This window comes from Mauremys reevesii, linkage group 7 (assembly GCF_016161935.1).
Source record: "Mauremys reevesii isolate NIE-2019 linkage group 7, ASM1616193v1, whole genome shotgun sequence".
Taxonomy (NCBI): Eukaryota; Metazoa; Chordata; order Testudines; family Geoemydidae; genus Mauremys; species Mauremys reevesii.
Genome location: NC_052629.1, coordinates 32,175,158 through 32,193,891, shown reverse-complemented (window position 1 = coordinate 32,193,891; position 18,734 = coordinate 32,175,158). Strand labels below are relative to the sequence as shown.

At 44.1% G+C, this 18,734-nt stretch overlaps 1 protein-coding gene across 2 annotated transcripts; it reads right to left on the bottom strand.

Moving 5' to 3' along the window:
• Positions 1–5,739: 5,739 nt before the first annotated feature.
• On the bottom strand, positions 5,740–11,117 carry PPP1R3C (protein phosphatase 1 regulatory subunit 3C). 2 transcript variants are annotated; one of them, XM_039482937.1, is made up of 2 exons: positions 10,478–11,117; positions 5,740–8,446 (listed from the first exon to the last, which is right to left on the bottom strand). In XM_039482937.1, the coding sequence occupies exons 1-2, from the start codon at positions 10,489–10,491 to the stop codon at positions 7,504–7,506; spliced, it is 957 nt and encodes a 318-aa protein (XP_039338871.1). In that variant the 5' UTR covers positions 10,492–11,117; the 3' UTR covers positions 5,740–7,503. The 2 variants fall into 2 exon arrangements, with proteins under 2 accessions (XP_039338871.1, XP_039338872.1); XM_039482938.1 differs by lacking the exon at positions 10,478–11,117 and adding an exon at positions 9,969–10,146.
• Between the last annotated feature and the right edge of the window lie 7,617 nt (positions 11,118–18,734).

The window sequence follows — 18,734 nt, the reverse complement described above, 5'->3', positions numbered from 1 at the left end:
TCATTCTGGGCTGTATTAGCAGGAGTGTTGTAAGCAGACAAAAGAAGTAATTCTTTTGCTTTACTCCACGCTGATTAGGTCTCAACTGGAGTATCGTGTGCAGTTCTGGGTGCCACATTTCAGGAAAGATGTGGACAAACTGGAGAAAGTCCAGAGCAGAGCAACAAAAATATTAAAGGTCTGGAAAACATAGAAAATCTATGAGGGAAGATTGAAAACATTGGGTTTGTTTAGTCAGGAGGAGAGGAGACATGATAACAGTTTTCAAGTACATAAAAGGTTGTTGCAAAGAAGATGGACAAAAAATGTTCACCTTACCCTCAAAGGATAGGACAAGAAGCAATGAGCTTAAAATTGCAGCAAGTATAAATTGAACATTAGGAAAAAATGCTTAACTGTCAGGGTGGTTAAACACTGGAATAAATTGCCTAGGGAGGTTGTGGAATATCCATCACTGGAGATTTTTAAGAGCAGGTTAGACAAACACCTGTCAGGGATGGTCTGGATAATACTTAACCCTGCCATGAGTGCAGGGGACTGGACTAGATGACCTCTCAAGGTCTCTTCCAGGCCTCTGATTCTATTTGGGGGTCTGAATATCATCTGAACAACAGGATTCCTTAATCTGAGCATCAGCCTATTCCCCAGCTCTAGGTCTCACATTCTTAAACTGCACCAGCATGTGCTCTTAGCTATTTTTTTTCCATGGTGTGCTGACTATGCCCATAGGCACCAACTTCCGCTGTTCCCGGTGGGTGCTCGACCCCACCTCTGCCCCGCCCCATTCCACCCCTTCCCCAAAGTCCCCACCTCCTTCCCCCAAGTGCCCGCCCCTGCTCCACCTCCTCCTCTGAGCGTGCCATGTCCCCACTCCTCCCCTGGAAAGTCCTAAGCGCTGGGAGGTAGGCGGAGGAGCAGGGACACAGCACGCCGGTGGGAGGAGTGGGGGAAACTTGGCTGCCGGTGGGTGCAGAGCACCCACTAATTTTTCCCCATGGGTGCTCCAGCCCTGGAGCACCCACAGAGTCAGCACCTATGACTGTGCTTTTGTGTTGTATAATTATGGCATATACTGTTTTGCAATGTGATGTTGTTGGGGTTTTCAGTGGGAAGTTTTAAATAAATAAAAAATGGACAAAGGAACAGCTTTGTTGCTAGGAGGAAGGTCAAAGAGACCTCTGTTTGTAACACAACGTTCCTGGCCAAACCAGCCACTCTCTTCCGCATATGGTGTTTAGCCCTACATCATAGAATAGAATTTATAAAAATGTAATTGCACTCTGTATCTGAGGTTAAAACTAATCAGCAAAGGGTCTCCTTTAGAATGAAATGACAACCCCTGGATAAACTCAGGCAATGAGGTAGCTCAAATAAACATATTCATCAGCCATGAGCGCCAATGACTGACAAACAGTTAAGAGACTGATGTACTAAGGAACATTGTGGGATCTCTGTTATGGTGTAAGTGGTCCCAATACTTTTTGTGCTAGTTTTATGAGAGTTACTTTGAAATAAGATGACCAATAATCTCAAGTCTGAATGCAGCAAAAGAGCAGTTACAGCGTTGAGCTATATTTTGACTTTTGAAATTGGGGGACAGCACATGAGACTATTTTGGCTATGAAAACCAATCACCTGGGGGCATGTCTTTCACCTGAAATATATTACATGCTCAGCTGACAGACACATGGAGTGGAATCCACAAATCTACTTAGGGTATGTCTACACTAAAAAAAAACAAAAACTGAACACTGAAACAACCCAGCAGTGAGTCTCAGCACCCAGGTCAACTGACCTGAGCTCATGGGGCTCACACTACAGGCCTAAAAATAGCAGTACAGACATTCCTGCTTGAGCCAGAGCCTGGGCTCTGAAACTCAGTGAGGTGGGTGCATAGGTGCTAACTTTCTCCGGCACCTCCCCGCCCCTGGCCCTGCCCTGACTCCACCCCATCCCTGCCCCTGGCCCCACCCTCCTTCCAAACCCATCCCCAAAGTCCCCACCCTAACTCCACCCCTCCCTACTCCTATTGGATCCCTTCCCTAAATCCCCACCCTGGCCCCGCCTCTTCCCCCAGCATGCTGCATTCCCCCTCCCCCACAAATCAGCTGTTTCGCAGCACAAGCATTGGGTGGTAGGGGGGAGAAGCAGGACATGGTGGCATGATCGTGGAGGTGAGCTGGAGCAGGGCCATAGGGAGCTGTCGGTGGGTGCTGAGCACCCACCAATTTTTTTCCTGTGGTTGCTCCAGCCCCAGAGCACCCACAGAGTCGCCACCCATGGGTGGGTGGGTGGGTCTCAGCTCCCAGGCTCCAGCCCAAGTGGGAACATCTACACTGCTATTTCTAGCCCTGGAGCTCAAGCCCAAGGTAGTTGACCCCAGCTCTGAGACTTGCTGGTGGGGGGGATTTTTGCAGCGTTGATGTATGGTGAGTTGCTTGCACCCAGATTCAGAATCCATAAGATTCCTTCAGAACACAGTAGGAGCCTAAAATCCCTCACTGCCTATGTTTTTCAAAGTAACAGTTCCCACCTAAACCCAAGAGTGATTCACAAACTAGGGGAACACAGCTGTGTGGCTGACTAACTTGCCCAAGAGGACCAATCCTGAGTATCCACCTTGTAACTCTTGGCCCAGTAGTTAAGAGTACTCACCTGAGATGTGGGAGTCCTAGCCAATTCCCCCCTGCCTGGGACAGAGGAGAAAGAAGTGGAACTGGGCTCTTCCACCTCTCAGGAGAGTGTTTTAGCCACTGGTCTCTGTGATATTCTGATGTGGGGCTCCCTCAGTCTCTCCTATTGAAGATGTTGCACTGTGGATAAATAAATGGAATGATTGGGCCCAAGAGAGACAATGGGAATAACTCTAGTCCAGAGGGTAGGGCACCCAACTAGAAGGTGTGAAGTGCTACACATGCACAGAATTTTTTGATGAATAACATTTTGTTTAATTATCACTGTTTGAGGGAATGGACTGATCAACTTTCAGGACCACCTTGGAAGGCTCCTTTAAATGAAACTGTGGGTTAGGCTTGCTTCAGCAAGCCAAGGAGCCCATCCCGCTGTGGATTCTGTTTGGCAGACTGCCTTGTCTATGGTCTTAATCCACCCTGCTGCATATTTTGTATAGGTCATGGGTACATCCCAGTGAGCTCTGAGGCCAAAATCAAAACAAACACAGCATCCAGCCTCAGCTCTGGCATAGCGCAGGGAAAGGGAGGATGGTGGACTAAACCGATACTTTTTTGCTGTATAAAGGGGATTGATTTGAAATATTGTTCATGGAGTTCAAGGAAGAAGTGGGGGTGGGGAAACCACATTTTGCTGGTCTTTATGGCAGGGCCCACTTCATTTGTTGTCTTGCATGGTGGACGTCCAAACCTTGCAAGATTGACTTCCACGGGAGCCGACTTAAAGCCCAGTGGTGCAGAGAGTAGATTTACATTTAAAAAAAAAAAATAGGAGCAATCATTTTTTAAACAAAGCAACTTCCGGCTCTGCAGTAGGAATGCAAGCAAACCCTCTCTCCCCATCCCAGGGTGAGAATGTGTTAGCTATCCCTTTAGAAATCCTTGCCCAAGGCTAGATCTAGGGAAAGGAATGTCTCCCTGCCTCAGACCACGAAGCAGCACTTCTACTCTAGCCCCTACTCTGTGTATCTTGCTGGAGAGAAGTAAAGAGCTGATGCACAAGTTAGGCCATGGAAGGGGCAGCGAAGGCTCTCAAATCACCTTGCTGTAACTGTCTCATAACCCTAGTTTCTTACACCACTTGGAGGGAAATTAGTGCCAGATTGTTTTGAGGAGTGAGGGAGTTCTCCTATGCAGCATAACCCATTCTATGGTGCTTTGTTTTCCTCTGCTATTTGTCAGGCCCCAGCTAGGGGAGGGGAGGCTGCTAAAGTATTGTCATTAAGTCAGGCTATAAAGCAGGGGTCTCAAACTCAATTTACCCTACCGCCAGTCCTCAAATCCTCCCAGCGGGCCAATAATGTCAGTCATGCTGCCCAGAGCCTGTCCCCCAAACTCCACCCCCCACAGGCCTAAGGCTCTGGGAGGGAGTTTGGGTGGGGGAAGGTGTGGGGTAGGGGATTGGGGTGCAGGCTCTGGGAGGGAGTTTGGGTACAGAAGGAGTGAGAGGTTGGGCTCTGGGAGGGAGTTTGGGTGCAGGCGGGGATATGTGGGGGAGGGTGTGCAGGCTCTGGGAGGACGTCGGGGGGTGCAGTGCTTACCTGGGGCTCCAAGGTGGGGCAAGCCAGGGGGCCTCCGCACGCTGCTGCCCCAGGTACCACTCTCACAGCTTCCCATTAGCCACAGGGGCGCTTGGAGTGGGGGTAGTTCACGGAGGCACAGCCCCACCTCACGCCGGGGCCAAAGCCATGTAGAGCAAGCGCACAGAAAGCTGCTCAGCTCCGGCATGCAGGGCTAAGGGAGAGACCCAGCCCCAAAATTGCTGGAGCCCCGTGGGTCACATTGGGGAGGTTCTCGGGCCGCAGATGGCCCACGCACCAGGAGTTTGAGACCCCTGCAATAGAGGCTTATCCTTCCAGATGCAGATGAACTTGGTTCAATTCCCACTACTGGCCCCTGCCAAGAAATGCTAGTGGAGCAATCTTCCTATTCTGCAATGTTAGAAGATGCTTTTGCTGTGCTTGGAGCTGTCAGGATCTTTCCAGGAAGATCACTTGAGGGAGGGAGGGGAGAAGACGAGAGGAAGGGCTTCTGCAAAATTGAAATTTTTCCATGGGAAAGCTTGATCTTCCAACAGGAAGTAATTAGCAAAATCAGTTTTAATTTCAGCTCATCCCAAATTAAAAACATTGCTTTGACAAACGAAGTCCAAATGTTCCTTTTTGGTTCAATCTGACATTAATCCAGGCCCACCTGAGCTGCTGTATGGGAGAGAGAATTCAGATGCCTCATGTCCCTATTCTCCCCTACAGATCAGACTCCCTGGCTACACTAGATGGATCATTGTCTTCCCCCTTTGCCTGAACTGTATCCGTTCCACTAATACAGTGCATCATGGGAAATGTAGTCCATTGTAAAAGCTTGGCCCACAAGAGAATGGAGGTATAAGGCACCTGAACTACCCGCCGGATTGGCGGTAACGATCGATCTGTTAGGGATCAATTTATCATGTCTAGACGAGACGCGATAAATCAATCCCCGAACACGCTCCCCATTGACTCCGGAACTTCAATAGGGCGAGAGGTGGAAGCAGAGTTGACGGGGGAGCTGAGGCCATCGATCCCACACCATGAGGACGTGAGATAAGTCGATTTAAGATACGTCGACTTCAGCTACGAGAATAGCATAGCTGCAGTTGCATATCTTAGAGCGATCCCCCCCCCCCCGCCCCCCCAAGTGTAGACCAGGCCTATGAGGCATGACAACAGCTCAGGCAGGCAGTCTGTCAAGCTCATGTTCTGATTTGGTTCAAAACACCCCAGTCACGTGTTTCAATTTGGTAATGTCTAATGTTGTTTTGACACAAACTATATTTCTGAAGTTTTTCCCAGACCTTTCATTCAGAATTAACTTTTTCATTTAAATTCAGGTTGAAAATTGAAGTTTTCAATGGGATAAATTTTTGACCAACTCTGGCAGTGCTCACTTCCAGACCATAACACTGATTCAGGTTTTCTGACAATTAACTCGCAATTGCCCTCAATCACAAAGCAGGACAATGGATGGTGAAGGAGTGTGCTTTTTTCCCTAATCCCTCAGGAAAACAATCTGATATATCAAAATATGATTTATTCTTAAAATGGACCAGTTTACATAGTACAGTGAGTTACAGTAGAAAAATATTTGGGTGGTAGCGGAAGAGGCTAATTTCACCTTAAAATTTCACCTTACAAAAATGCTCCAATACTCAGTATGAGTGAGTAGTGTTACTTGCATTTTCATATCAACATCAGCTCAGTATAGCAGACAGTGAACACAGGTGTGTGTACTGTTCATATTTAGAGTTGCTGCATCCCATACATTCTTAATATCTCCCACTTCATTCTCACAGGGAAAAGATTATCTTTACACTTTGATAGCTCCGGATGCAAAGCACAAAGTGCAAAAATACACTGGGTTTGCTGAAATATGTTGAAAAGAAAAGAAAAACCAAAACCCACACCAAACATTTTGACTTCACAGAAAATGACTGAGATATGAGAAGCAGCATAGAAAACTGCTCCTATTTATGTGCAAGATATTTAACTATGAAAAAGTATTCTTTCTAGAAAAAAGCCAGTGGTAACCCTGCTCTTTTCAACAGATAAGCTTTCAAAAAGTGCAGTTACCTCACCATCTTCAATATGAAGGACCTCAGTTGCCCAAGTTTACTTTACTGCTTTGGAAAACTATTTCTGACTCAAGTGTTACTGACTGCAATAGGGAACAAGATACTATAAGAGTCAAGACAACCATTCATAAGAAATATCAGATCAGCAGATGAGCCAACACATTTAACTCACCTATAAATTAGGCCATTTTTTAAGTTACATGGTCTGTCTTGTAAATGATTTTTTCCAAAGATATGATTTTTGGCATCTGGGGGATTTTTAAAAGGCACATGAGTTCTTAAATGTACATAGAGCCAAATTCTGCCTGTGAAGTCAGTGGGGTTGCATGGGTATAAGTGAAGGCAGAACTTTGAGCTTATGATACAAGATAGGCACCACCCACAAGATTAAATATACATAAACATATTTACAGAGTTCACCCCTACCATTTACCATTACTCTGTCACTTATTTTCAGACATGAAGTAGTTAGAACAAAAAGGCTGCAGTTTAAGCTAATTGCACTTTCTTTATTGCTTAATTCATTTTTACCCCTTAAAAATTTCCCATGTGATTTTTGGAAGACCAGCTTCCAAAAGCTTTTGCGCTTTCCTAAAATATACAGTGCATCTTACCTCTTCCCCTTCTCTGACTTTTCTGTTATCCACCCAAAAAGATACTCCTTATTCATACCACAGAATCATAACCTTGCATTTTGTTTCCATGAGGATGTAGAGGGTTAAGACAAACCTCTGTCTTGGCAGCAATCTCTACTACATACTCTGCCATGCACAAAATGAATTGTGGCTCTGTTCACATAACATCCCACACACAATTATGACAGCTTCCCAAAACTCCACTACACATTGTACTTCCTCACAAGTGTCTCTTACCCCATGATTAAGGCTAGTGAATAGCAAAGAAAGTCACGTATACTTAACACAGACATGCTATTTCTACAGTAGGTAACCGACTGAGGGGCTTGTTTTTCCATTTTGAAATGGACCCCTTTTTCTCTAAGGGTAAGATGTGGCTAAGTTTAGAAGTTCTCAGATGATCAATTGCTTAAACTCATCAAGTCCCAAAGTGCTAGTGAATTTGGATTTGTAAGAAGAGTCAACAAAACTTTCTAGCAGGTTTTGGTGTACTGTACATGAAGCAGAGGCTGAAGACTAACACGGTTTAGTTACTGAAAGCAGGAATGCTCATGGGCTAGTAGTCCATTCACCAATATGGAGCTGAGTTTTCAATCCTACCCCAGCTTTGCCACTCAGGAAAGAAGCCATTTGACAGCCTTGGACTGCCAAACTGATCACACTCTGTTTCATGTGTCTTCCTTGGAATCTTATGAACTGCACAGTCTCTCTTAGTAGATGCTGGTGCTTGGACGCCATCAGGTTTCCATTCTGCATGGACAATCTTGTAGTTCTGACCCTCGTTATTGTCCCAGAAGATGTGCTCACCACTTTGGTAAGAAATGCAGAACTCAATCTTCTCTTGAGTGGGAATGGCTGGAGGCAGCTCAATAGCAAATGAGAAGGTGTCACTGTCAGAGTCGCCATACACATTGTTCATATAGACACAGTCAACATCAATGTAGGTTTTCCACGTATCAAAGGTAATTCGAACCTGAACCTTCTTCTCATAGCTCATGTTTTTCACTTTCACAGTCCCTGCCACAGCCCTTTCTTGGAGGGTGCAATTTTCGAGACAGACAAAGTTCTTCTGCAAGTGATTCCGGAAATCTAAGTAATCAGCTGAAGGCTGAGGGAAACCTAGAATCAAATTTTTCTCTTCGTGCAGTTTTAAACCAGCAGTTATGTCTTCAAGGTCTAACAAGTCATACTGAAGATCCCACACCGGATGCTCCTGGATTTCAGAGAAGACATGGATTGCAGTCAGAGATAGCCCCTTTGAATCCGCAAACACGACTCGCTTCTTGGCTCGGCTTGGGGAGCGGTTCCAGTCATTGTTTCGACACTCATCACGTTTCACATTGAGACATGATCTGAGAGGCTTGAATCTGTTAAAGTTTCTTCTTTGATATTCATCAAGAGGGCTGAGAATTCTCTTCAGAGGTGGTGAATGGGCTAAGCAAATTCTCATGGCCACATCAACAGGCATCATGGAACTGGGCAAAGGTCTTGGGTCCAAGATCTGTATCATTCTGAAATGTGATCAGGAAGATGGTAAGTTATAAGATTGTCTGCTCCATCAAATATATACTGGAAGAAAGTCTTTTGAAAAGCTGTGCACACTTGATTTCATTCGCCATCTTAATTATTCATGGCTTGCTCTTTACATACTCTTAAATAATGCAACCTAAATTACGATTATGACTTCCAATTACAGAAGCTGAGGAATAGCATGAAAAGTTATTCAACCATATTTGTAAATTCTGAATTGTTTTGATTTAGCCGCATTCTCTCCCACCTGTTTGCTTTTCCATGAACAAAATCTGTGCAAAGAGGTTTTTATTCACACAAATGTTCAGGAAAGGTCTCATCTTACAAATGTTCACATGGGACTATGGGTGAAGATTTTCATAAACCAGCATATTTATTAGCTATCTCATTTCACAGACAAGGTGGGCGAGGTACTCTCTTTTATTGGGCCAGCTTCTGTTGACGAGAATGAAGCTTTTGAACCACACTGAGCCCTCCTTCAGGTCTGAAAAGAACTCCCAACATCACAGCAAAAATGCAAAGTAGAACAGATTTTCCAGACTTGAAAGCTTCTCTCTCACCAACAGAAATTGGTTCAATAAAAGATATTACCTCACCCATCTTTGTCTCTAATATCCTGGAACTGACACAGCTACAACTGCACTGCATGCATCTTATTTCAGTCATACAGGCTCCAAGCCAAGCCCCATAGATTCCTGCAAATTCCCTCAAATCAGGAAGCAGAGATAACACTATATGGACTCATCTTAACATAGTGCCAAATAGGTAAAAATTGATATGTTCACAGTGTTTGTTGAACAAAACTGAATAATTTGTAAAGCCAGTTTGTGGATAATTCAGACAAGAATGGTCAAAATACTAGATAAAATTGTTCTCCAAGAGTAATTCACCCATCTGCAGGTGTTAGAGGCATACCATATCATGATTTTGGCTGGTTAATTTATGCAACAAGAGCATGCTTCACCCCATCTCATTTCATTGTAGTAATCTAGTATAGTAGCCCTTAATAAAAGGTATACTTTCCTAAAAGCATCTCTAAATCCATGTGTAAGTCTACTACAGGTCTGCATAAAAGCTACATAGCTTCTATTCAATTTTTTTTATAAATTATCTTTCTACTGATGAAAGATTACTCATAATTACAGTATAAAGAGACATGGCTAGTTCAAACATTTGTGTATATTCTATATTTGTGGATTAGGGTTTCAAATGCAATACATCTTTGAAGACTGGTGTAGTTTGAATGAAGATAATATTCTGTTGAGTCACAGGAAGCAAATATTTGCTTTATCACTTTAAGAAAGCTTTCTACTTCTAAGTGCTCTCACTGGTATTGCAGAACAGGGCCAAAATATTTGGGGGGGGGAGGGGGCTTTTATGCAGACTGAGTCTCTTAATTCTGCCTGTTAAGGCAAGTGCAGGGGGGGATAAAAAGAGCCCTATTAGCCCCTGAAGCCAAAGCAACATAAATTCAGCTATGTAAACAGAACAAAAACAACATACACATTGAAGTTTCAAAAACAACTTTCACTTATGGCTATTTTGAGGAAACTCCTTGTGCTTCTTTGAATTTTAGAGCACATATACAGGGCATTAACAAACAGGCATGAGAGCTAGGAAACTGACATCAGAAAGTCAGAATTTAAGACCATTCTGGAGACATTTAAATGTTGTTAACATGCATCTGTGATACTATTTTAAGTAATACAAAACTTGACAAGGATAATGATATAAATATTAATGTCTCCGATCCCTCTCAAAAAGCAAAATTCTAAATTCTTAGAAAATGGCTGATTTCACACACAGATGCATGCACTAGTTTAGGTAGCTCACAGACTCAAAAGTCAAATTTAAATACTATGTTAATCTGCACTAATACACTAGCAAACACCCATATAATGCTTCTGCGTTTGTAAGAGGGGCGTGCCATCCTCCACAGAAACTCCAGCAATGCACTTTTTAGCACGAGCACGAGCCCCTATCAGCAATGTTAACTCTTACAGAAGGCTTACCTGGTACAGTTCATTCAATAGAGCAAATTAAGCCAGAAGAGAAAAGCATGGAGAAGAAGCGGTAAAAGTTAATTAAGTGCTTCTAGCTTGATTAAACCTTTGCACAATCTCCTCCCTTTCTTAGCAACGCCCCTCTGCAGTAGCTGCTCTTTGCAGACTACCAGAGAACGTAGTCTGCTGCCTGCTCCTACACACAGCCCTTTTCACGTGAACGCCTTTGAGCAGCCAATCCCTTAGCAGCTAGCTCCTGCCAAGCAATCAGGGCAGTTACATGCTCAAGTTACTGCATTTGTAAACTTGATAGAAGGCAGTCTCCAGCCAACACGTCTAACGCAGGAGAAATAAAGCATGAAACTATGAGTTCAGGATCAGCTGGTTTTAGTGATAGAGACTAATATATTTTTAAAGTATCTGTCATGATAAGGTGATGTCTCTGCATCCCTGATCCGTCACCTTCAAATCAGCACTAGCACTGGAAACTGCAGAAAGAAAGTAACTTTCCATTCTAACAATTTTAATGAGAAAAATGTATTTTAAATTTAGTTTCATCTTGGCAGGAAAAAATCCACTAAAGTCAACAATTTGGTAACAAGATATTTTGATCAGTTATATAAAACAGTATAGTCCAGAGTATAATAGTATAATTTATGACTATTGCTGACTTTACAAGACTTCAACAAGTATTCTAACTTTGCCTGGGGGAGGGGAGGGGAGGCTCCGGTAAGCAAAGCCCTAGTCCTGCAATGACATCTGAACAGGCAGACATGCGCAGAGCCCCATTAAAACCCATGGAGGGGGTCTGCCCACATGAGTGCCTTGCAGGATTGGACATAAATAATTTTATTCGCATGAGATGTCTCATTGACCTCAGACATGAGTGCAGGATTGGGGCCTTTGTATCACTGGAGGGAGAAGGTGTGTCAGAAAATCTAGGTCACTGTATTTATCTCTTTTATCCCAGCAGCTGTTTTCTCCCAACATGTAAAAAACAGCTTCTCAATTAGGTTTACTCTTCTTTGGTTTCTAAAATATATTTAACTTACAGAGAGGCAAAAACAGCTGCTCTCCAAGCAACAAACCAGGCAAATATCAAGTCTATTCATTCATTCGATGCTAATAGAATAGGATTGGGTGGGGGGCGTAATTATAAAATATAGAGACAAATTTTTCACATAAGAAGCACTTAATGATATTTTTTATTACAAATATCCCTTGCCCCTTGTTTTGGCACAGTGCTGAGAGATTTCCATTTTGATGTTTGTTCATTGAGGTTGCATTAAAGTATAAACCTGAATTGTCATTGAAGTGGCCACATAATTATAGGACTAAAATGTACCTCTTCTTTTTCCCTTCGTGCCCCTGCTGAGTGAAGAACTTCATTAAATCTCTGTTTCCTGAACTGTTATATTTGAAATAACTTATTATTAAAGTTCTTTGCCCCTTCTCCCACTCCACTTTCAGCTCACACTTAAATCTTTTTATTTAGCTGTGAGAAGAAAGGTTCAACTGATTGCTTCAGTGCAGAAGCTGAGCAGAGCACTCCTTGATTAGTGACAGTCAGACACCTGCAGTTTCTCTGCTCAAGGGGAGCCTTAGTGTGAATAGCTGGGGGCTAAAAAACTTGGAGAAGCCTGTTTGCCAATATTCTAAGTCTAAACTGTGGTTTAGCATCTCATTGTAATTCGGGGAGCAAAGAAAGAGACAGCAGCAGGGTTACAGCCTCAGTGGAATGGATTTTCAAACTGAAAGGCTTTCAAGTAAGGGGGTTAAAATGGATTCTTCAAATGGCCTGTGTTTCCGAGCAGCAGGGAAGGGAAGCATGCTGCATTTGTAATATGGGTTTTCAAAATGAAATAGATATTGTTTAATCATGGCTATTTTTTTCAGTCACTGCTGGAATGATCTTACATACTTAGAACAAAAATAATACCCAGCCTAAACTGTGAAAAATAAACTTTTGCACTAGCTCTTGCCCATGATTTGTTGCAGGAGACAAATCTATATGTAGCTGAACATATATATCCCCATACACAATGTAAGATTCTCTACATCTCTTTGTCAGTTAGAAAAAGTACTTCTGCACATTTAATTTAATTCGTTTTTATTTTCACACACAGTTCTATGTTCTGTCTGTGTGCTATAGGACCTATAAAGGTGCATGAGTTACATTTATTACATAGGAGTCAGAAGCTTCCTTTCTTTATGCTTGGAAAAGGGGGGAAATGGAGCAAAAAAATTCTCCATTATGTACACATTGGGGGGAGGGGAGTCACACCACTAATACGTGCTCTTCTTGCCGGCACCACTGATTTAGGCCAAGGTCAGCAGGATTACATAGAACGGCCAGCCTGGGTCAGACCAAAGGTCCTGTAGCCCAGTATGCAACAGAGGCCAGTGCCAAGTGCCCCAGAGGGAATGAACAGAACAGGTAATCATCAAGTGCCATGCCACGGTCTACACCTAGTGTGCAATAGCCAGGAAGCCGTAACTGGCTGCAGCACGCGGCCATCTGCAGAGTGCAGATTTCCCAAAGGCAATTCGTATGGGAGTTACTACTTGTGGGATAGGCCGTGGTTTTCACAGGTCAGTGTAGGCGTTCCAGCTGTCCACTGATTTCACTAGCCATGTTCATGCTGGCTCAGTCTCGGTCTCTCCACAAGATGTTGACTCTCACCGCACCAGAAGATGTGACTTGTAGTCTGTGAGCTGTAAATGGTGGTATACCTCTACCCCGAGAGAACATGACCCCATATAACATGAATTCGGATATAGCGTGGTAAAGCAGTGGCGAGCCCCGGGCCCTTTAAAGTGCCACCTGAGCCCTGCTGCTTTACCATGTTATATCCAAATTTGTGTGGAGCCCCAGACCCTTTAAATCACTCCCAAGCCTGGCTGCCAGGGGTTCTGGCAGCCGGGCTCAGGCAGTGATTTAAAGGGCCCGAGGCTCTGGCTGCTGCGAGGAGCCCAGGGCCCTTTAAATCTGGTGGGGATTTTAAGGGCCCGGGGCTCCCCACAGCAGCTGGAGCACTGGGCCCTTTAAGTCCCTGCCAGGGCTCCAGCAGCCGGGCTCGGGCAGTGATTTAAAGGGCCAGAGGCTCCAGCTGCTATGGGGAGCCCCAGGCCCTTTAAATCCCCGCCCAAGCCCCACTGCCAGAGCTCCGGTGGTAATTTAAAGGGCCTGGTGCTCCAGCCACTGCGGAGAGCCCCAGGCCCTTTAGATCACCGCTGGGGAAGCCGGTCCAGTCCAGCACTGCATACTGGCTCTTGCTGGTACGCCGTACCGGCCCGAACCCGATATAACACAGTCTCACCTATAAGGTAGTGAGATTTTTTGGCTCCTGAGGACCGCGTTATATCAGGGTAGAGGTGTAGTTAGGGTTGCCAATTTTGGTTGGATCTATTCCTGGAGATTTCATCACATAATATAATATTTAATTAAAGATTAATCTTTAATTCTTGGAAACTCCAGGACAATCCTGGGGGGGCTGGCAACCCTATGGGGTAGTTGGGGTGTATGTTTTACTCTTTCATAGATTTATCCACAGATAGGTAGCATGTGGCCCTAGTTCTTACATAAAACCAAGTGGGCCTAAGATGATGAATCAGTAGATTTTACAAGCCTTTTGGTCCAACCACATTAGTTGATAGTATTTTGTTTGTGATCTAGCAGAATGAAAGGCATTAACAGGGAGTGTATATAAGAGCTTGTTGAATAGTAATGCATAAGAGTATGAGAGTATGTGGAGGGGAGGTGTAAAAATGAATTCTCTATTTTGGACACAAGCCATCTAAAAGTAGAAAGAAGCTAAATTAAAGGAGGGCAGGGGAAAGCCCTGCTGTTTTTGGAATTATTGTGATTTACTTGACTTTCTGTTGAGATGTTGCACACAATGATCAATATTGTGTTTTTGTACATTAGAAAATTCATGTGGCAATACGATTTGGATTTCTGAGCTAAGCTCCTTGGAGACTGACATGCTTGTTTATGCCAGTATTTGAAGGTACCTGTCATACAGACAAGGATATTCTGAAGCACTAATCTATGATACAAATGAGGCTTTTCGGAATGGAGTCTGTTTTTCACTAGAGCCATAGGTATTCAAGAAGATCTTCTCCCAAGTCTATTACTTGCCAACCCCTTCCCTTTTTTGCTCTCTCTCTCTCACTTACTCTTCCTTATGACTGAGGCAGCTGCCCAGCTCCTGCTCAAGTACAGATGATGCTTCTCCAAATTGCCACTGAAAGTACTGGAGAACAACGCAGAATTCACATGAAGTTGGGAACCTTTGGGTGCAAAGTATCTCTCCTTCTTTTGAGTAAGAGCCTGAAGATCCTTCAGCCCTAACCTCTTTCATGATAGCATTAACCAAGCCACAGGATTCTCTGAATGAGGTTAAACAGCGTCAGGAATTATGTTGGCACTTAACTGTCATGCATTTACACTGGAAATAAATGTGTATCTCAGATCAGTACCTCGTGAACAAATGTCTGTTGCTGCCCATTGGCAGTCTCAGTACAGTGAATCTGTATGGAATCTGAGTTATTCTTTCACCCCTTCAAGAAGACCCTTCAGGTTGCAGTAGGGTGGTGTAAAGTAGCCAGGCAGATAGCACTGCCAGTGTTCATGTTCTGGTTTATAAATAGAGAACTCTAGTTTCCAGTGATTTCCATCTGGCATCTTTCACTTTAAAGAGACATCATCAACTTTAAAATTTCTGTTTGAATTTTTTTATCTAAGATCACTGTAACTGAAAGACTAGCGAGGATTTTTTTTTTAAATTTTGTACAAGACAGTACTTTGTACATAGGCGGTTAGTTTTCCATTTGGTCGTGTGGGTCTTCCACACAAGATGGGAGAGAAAAACAGTTCTATAGAAATAGACAAATGTGACTGTAAACCCCTACCCTTCTGCCCCCAAATTGTCTGGTGTTGAAACTAATTATCACCTTTTCAAAAAAAACGGACCAGATTTCACTTTCTCTGCCCCTTAAAACACACACAATATATATATATTATGCTGAGGTTGTGATTATAGTTACAGTTGACCTGCAGTACATGATAGATTTTCTTACAGTTTCCAGCCTAGATTCGCCATAAGCATGCAACACATGAGTTAACTTTTCAGTGAGTTTACAAAGCATGCTCTGTCACAAGTCTCCAAATCAACTTTGGGCTCCTCTGGACAAAGACAAAATTATATCGTTCTAACTCCACAAAGAATCCTTTTTAGGCAGGTAACACCACAGCTCTTGCTGTCTCCAGCCTTTCAGAACTAACCAACTCTGTTTTTAAACAGCAGCATTTGAAGCAGATTATAAATATTTTCATTTTTCACGTCAGCGAACAGACGCTTAATGGTTGGTTTGTTTGTTTCTGTCTCCAGTAATTTTGCTGCAGGGGTAGAATGAAAGAGCTGCTTTCTTTAACCTGTGTTCCTAGCCTAAAGTAATTGACAAGCTTTCAGGGTTCATTATTTGGCTTTATTGCTTTTAGATTGTTGCTGCAGGGCATGCTGTTCTGTCCCCATAGTTCTAGAAGGGAGATGTGTTGGGAGGCCTGGGACAGCTAATCAGAGCCATTTGAGCAAAGATAAGGCCTGCATTTTCTCAGAACAAATTCAAGCCACAACCACCTTTTAGTTGGTGGGGGGGTTGTTTGAGAAAAATTGTAAATCCCCAATTTGCTTCCCATCCACTGAAAGCACTGCTGCTGGTTGTACAATGGGAGATTAATATAGTGCATGTTGGAGTAATAGCGATTAATTAACAGGAAAAGTCCAAATGTAGGTCCAAAACAGAAAGGAATTATTTCTCAAAAGGAAAAGCATTAGAGTCACCCGGAAAACCCTTTCCACTTAAGTGCCTTTTGCCAAGCATACCATTGAGGCATGCAGCATCATTTAGTATATGTAAATGAACCACTAGCATGTTAATATGACAGATATAGCATGGCAAATTAGGGCTTAAACCCCCAAGGCTGCGGGAAAGCAGTGGTTCTGCTGTATCGTATCCATTCTCTTCTATCACAGGTGGTTGGTGGTTTCTTAGGGCCCAATCCAACATCCCTGGCAATCATTGCCAAACTATTTTTGACTTTACTAACAGTTGGATTGGGCTCCTAATTTCAGTTGTTTTTAATTCTTTGGAATGTATTTAGGTCAAAAAAATTTGGATGAGTGGGTCCTTCAGGTGCTACTGCATTACAAATAATAATTCAGATAAACCTTTAGCTTCTAGGGCTCCTAACTGAGCTTCTAGTCCTTTAGAAGTTTAACCTCAGTGAGTTATGGCTGAACCCGTACATTCAATAAAAGTCTTTAGTCCCAACTGAAAGTGCACTCCCTTCACTGTCCTCTCAGTGCACACATTATAGAGTTGCCACCTTTCTAATTGCTAGTAACCGGGCAACACCCCACACACACACACCCTGCCTCTTCCCCTGGAGGTGCTGTCCCTGCTCCGCCTCTTCCCTCAAGGCCCTGCCCCCATTGCTCTCTCCTCCCCCCCATCGCTCGCTAGATCATCTCAAGGAGCCAGCCTGTAGGTAGGAGGCGGTCCTGGCTGAGCAGGGCCTGGTGCCTCCCCTTACCCCATGGCACCTGGACTTTGGTTTGGGTGACGTATGGTTGCCAGGTCCCCTTTTCAACTGGTCTTTCTGGTTGAAAACCAGGCACCTGGCAACCCTAACACCCAGACACAGAAGTAAAAAACTAGACTGTTTAGATAAAATCTGGATGGGTGGCAACCTTAGAACACAAGTGAACATATAAAATCTCTGATGGTTATGTTCGGTTTTCAATTGTGGCTTTGGGGGATTTCTTTGCCTCTGCTACAGCCCCACATAAGCTGATAACTACATTCTGTTCATCATCTTTCCAAACTTCCCAAAGCACACTCCACTACCCCACCTCCCAAAATCAGGCCTAGCTTCCTCTAGACCCTTTTGGAGCAAGAGGATCTTTTCTGTCAGAGATAACCAAAGGGACTTGTCAATTAATTATTACCACATACTCAGTGAACGGTCAATTTGTTCTTATGGAAGTCTTACAAAATATGCTACAATATTCTACAGCAGTAGTCCCAGAACTACCGCTCACAGCATAGGGCCTAGTTACTGTAGAATCTGAAAACATTTTTGTTAGAGCTAGTCAGGAGTTTTCTGCTGAAATATTTTCATTGTAAAATGCTCATTTTTCTAAACTGTCTATGGAAAAGGCTTGGTTTGATGAATCTTCTGATTTAGACTGTTTTTTTTCTTCTTAAAATTTCAAAATTGTCAAAACATCTCATTTCAACACCTTTTAAACAAATAGTTTTGGGATTTTTAGTTTTGAGGGGGTTTTTTTTACTTTTGAAATTTGGTTTAATTCATATTTAGTATTTAAAAAATTAAAAGGTCAAAATCAAAATTAAACATTTCAAAAACACTTTTACGGGATCTGAAATTTTTTTCAGGTTATTGTTTTGCAGAAATCATTGAAATCCCAACATGGGAAAAAAATCAAAATCTCAAAAACAATTTCCTGCTCTACTCTAACTTCTGTGTGGGAATCAGCCCAATCAGACTGCAACAACTGACTACTCTCATTCCTTAAGAGAACCTGGAAATACCAAGCCAAGCGTGCAGTGATTCCCACTGATTCCCAATTATGATTCCAGAACTGTGAATATTGTTACCCGGAATTGGGCCAGCCAAGGCCGGTGCAACCATTTAGGCAACCTAGGTGGTCGCCTAGGGCACTGGCATTTAGGGGGCACCATTTTCTTTGGCAGCGACCGCAGCAGCCGGATCTTCGGCCACCCCGGTCGCCGCCGGCATTTAGGTGGAGGGAGCTGGAGCAGGGCAGCGCGGGGAGGGCCGCCTGCAGCAAGTAAGGGGGACGGCATGCAGAGGCACTCCCCACCCCAGCTCACCCCTACCCCGCCTCCTCCCTGAGCACGCCGTCGCCGCTTCACTTCTCCTGCCTCCCATGCTTGCGGTGCCAATCAGGTTAGGCGCCGCAAGCCTGGGAGGTGAGAGAAGTGAAGCAGTGACGACGTGCTTAAAAGTGCGCGGAGCAGGTGAGCTGGGGCGGGGGTGCCTCAGGGCGGAGGGTGGGGAGTGGGGAGCTGCCGCGGGGGGGGCGCCTCAGGGCAGAGGGTGGGGGGTGGGGAGCTGCCACAGGGGGGGGCGCCTCAGGGCAGAGGGGGGTGGATGGGCGCAAGGTGGAAGTTTTGCCTAGGGTGCGAACATCCTTGCACCGGCCCTGGGGCCAGC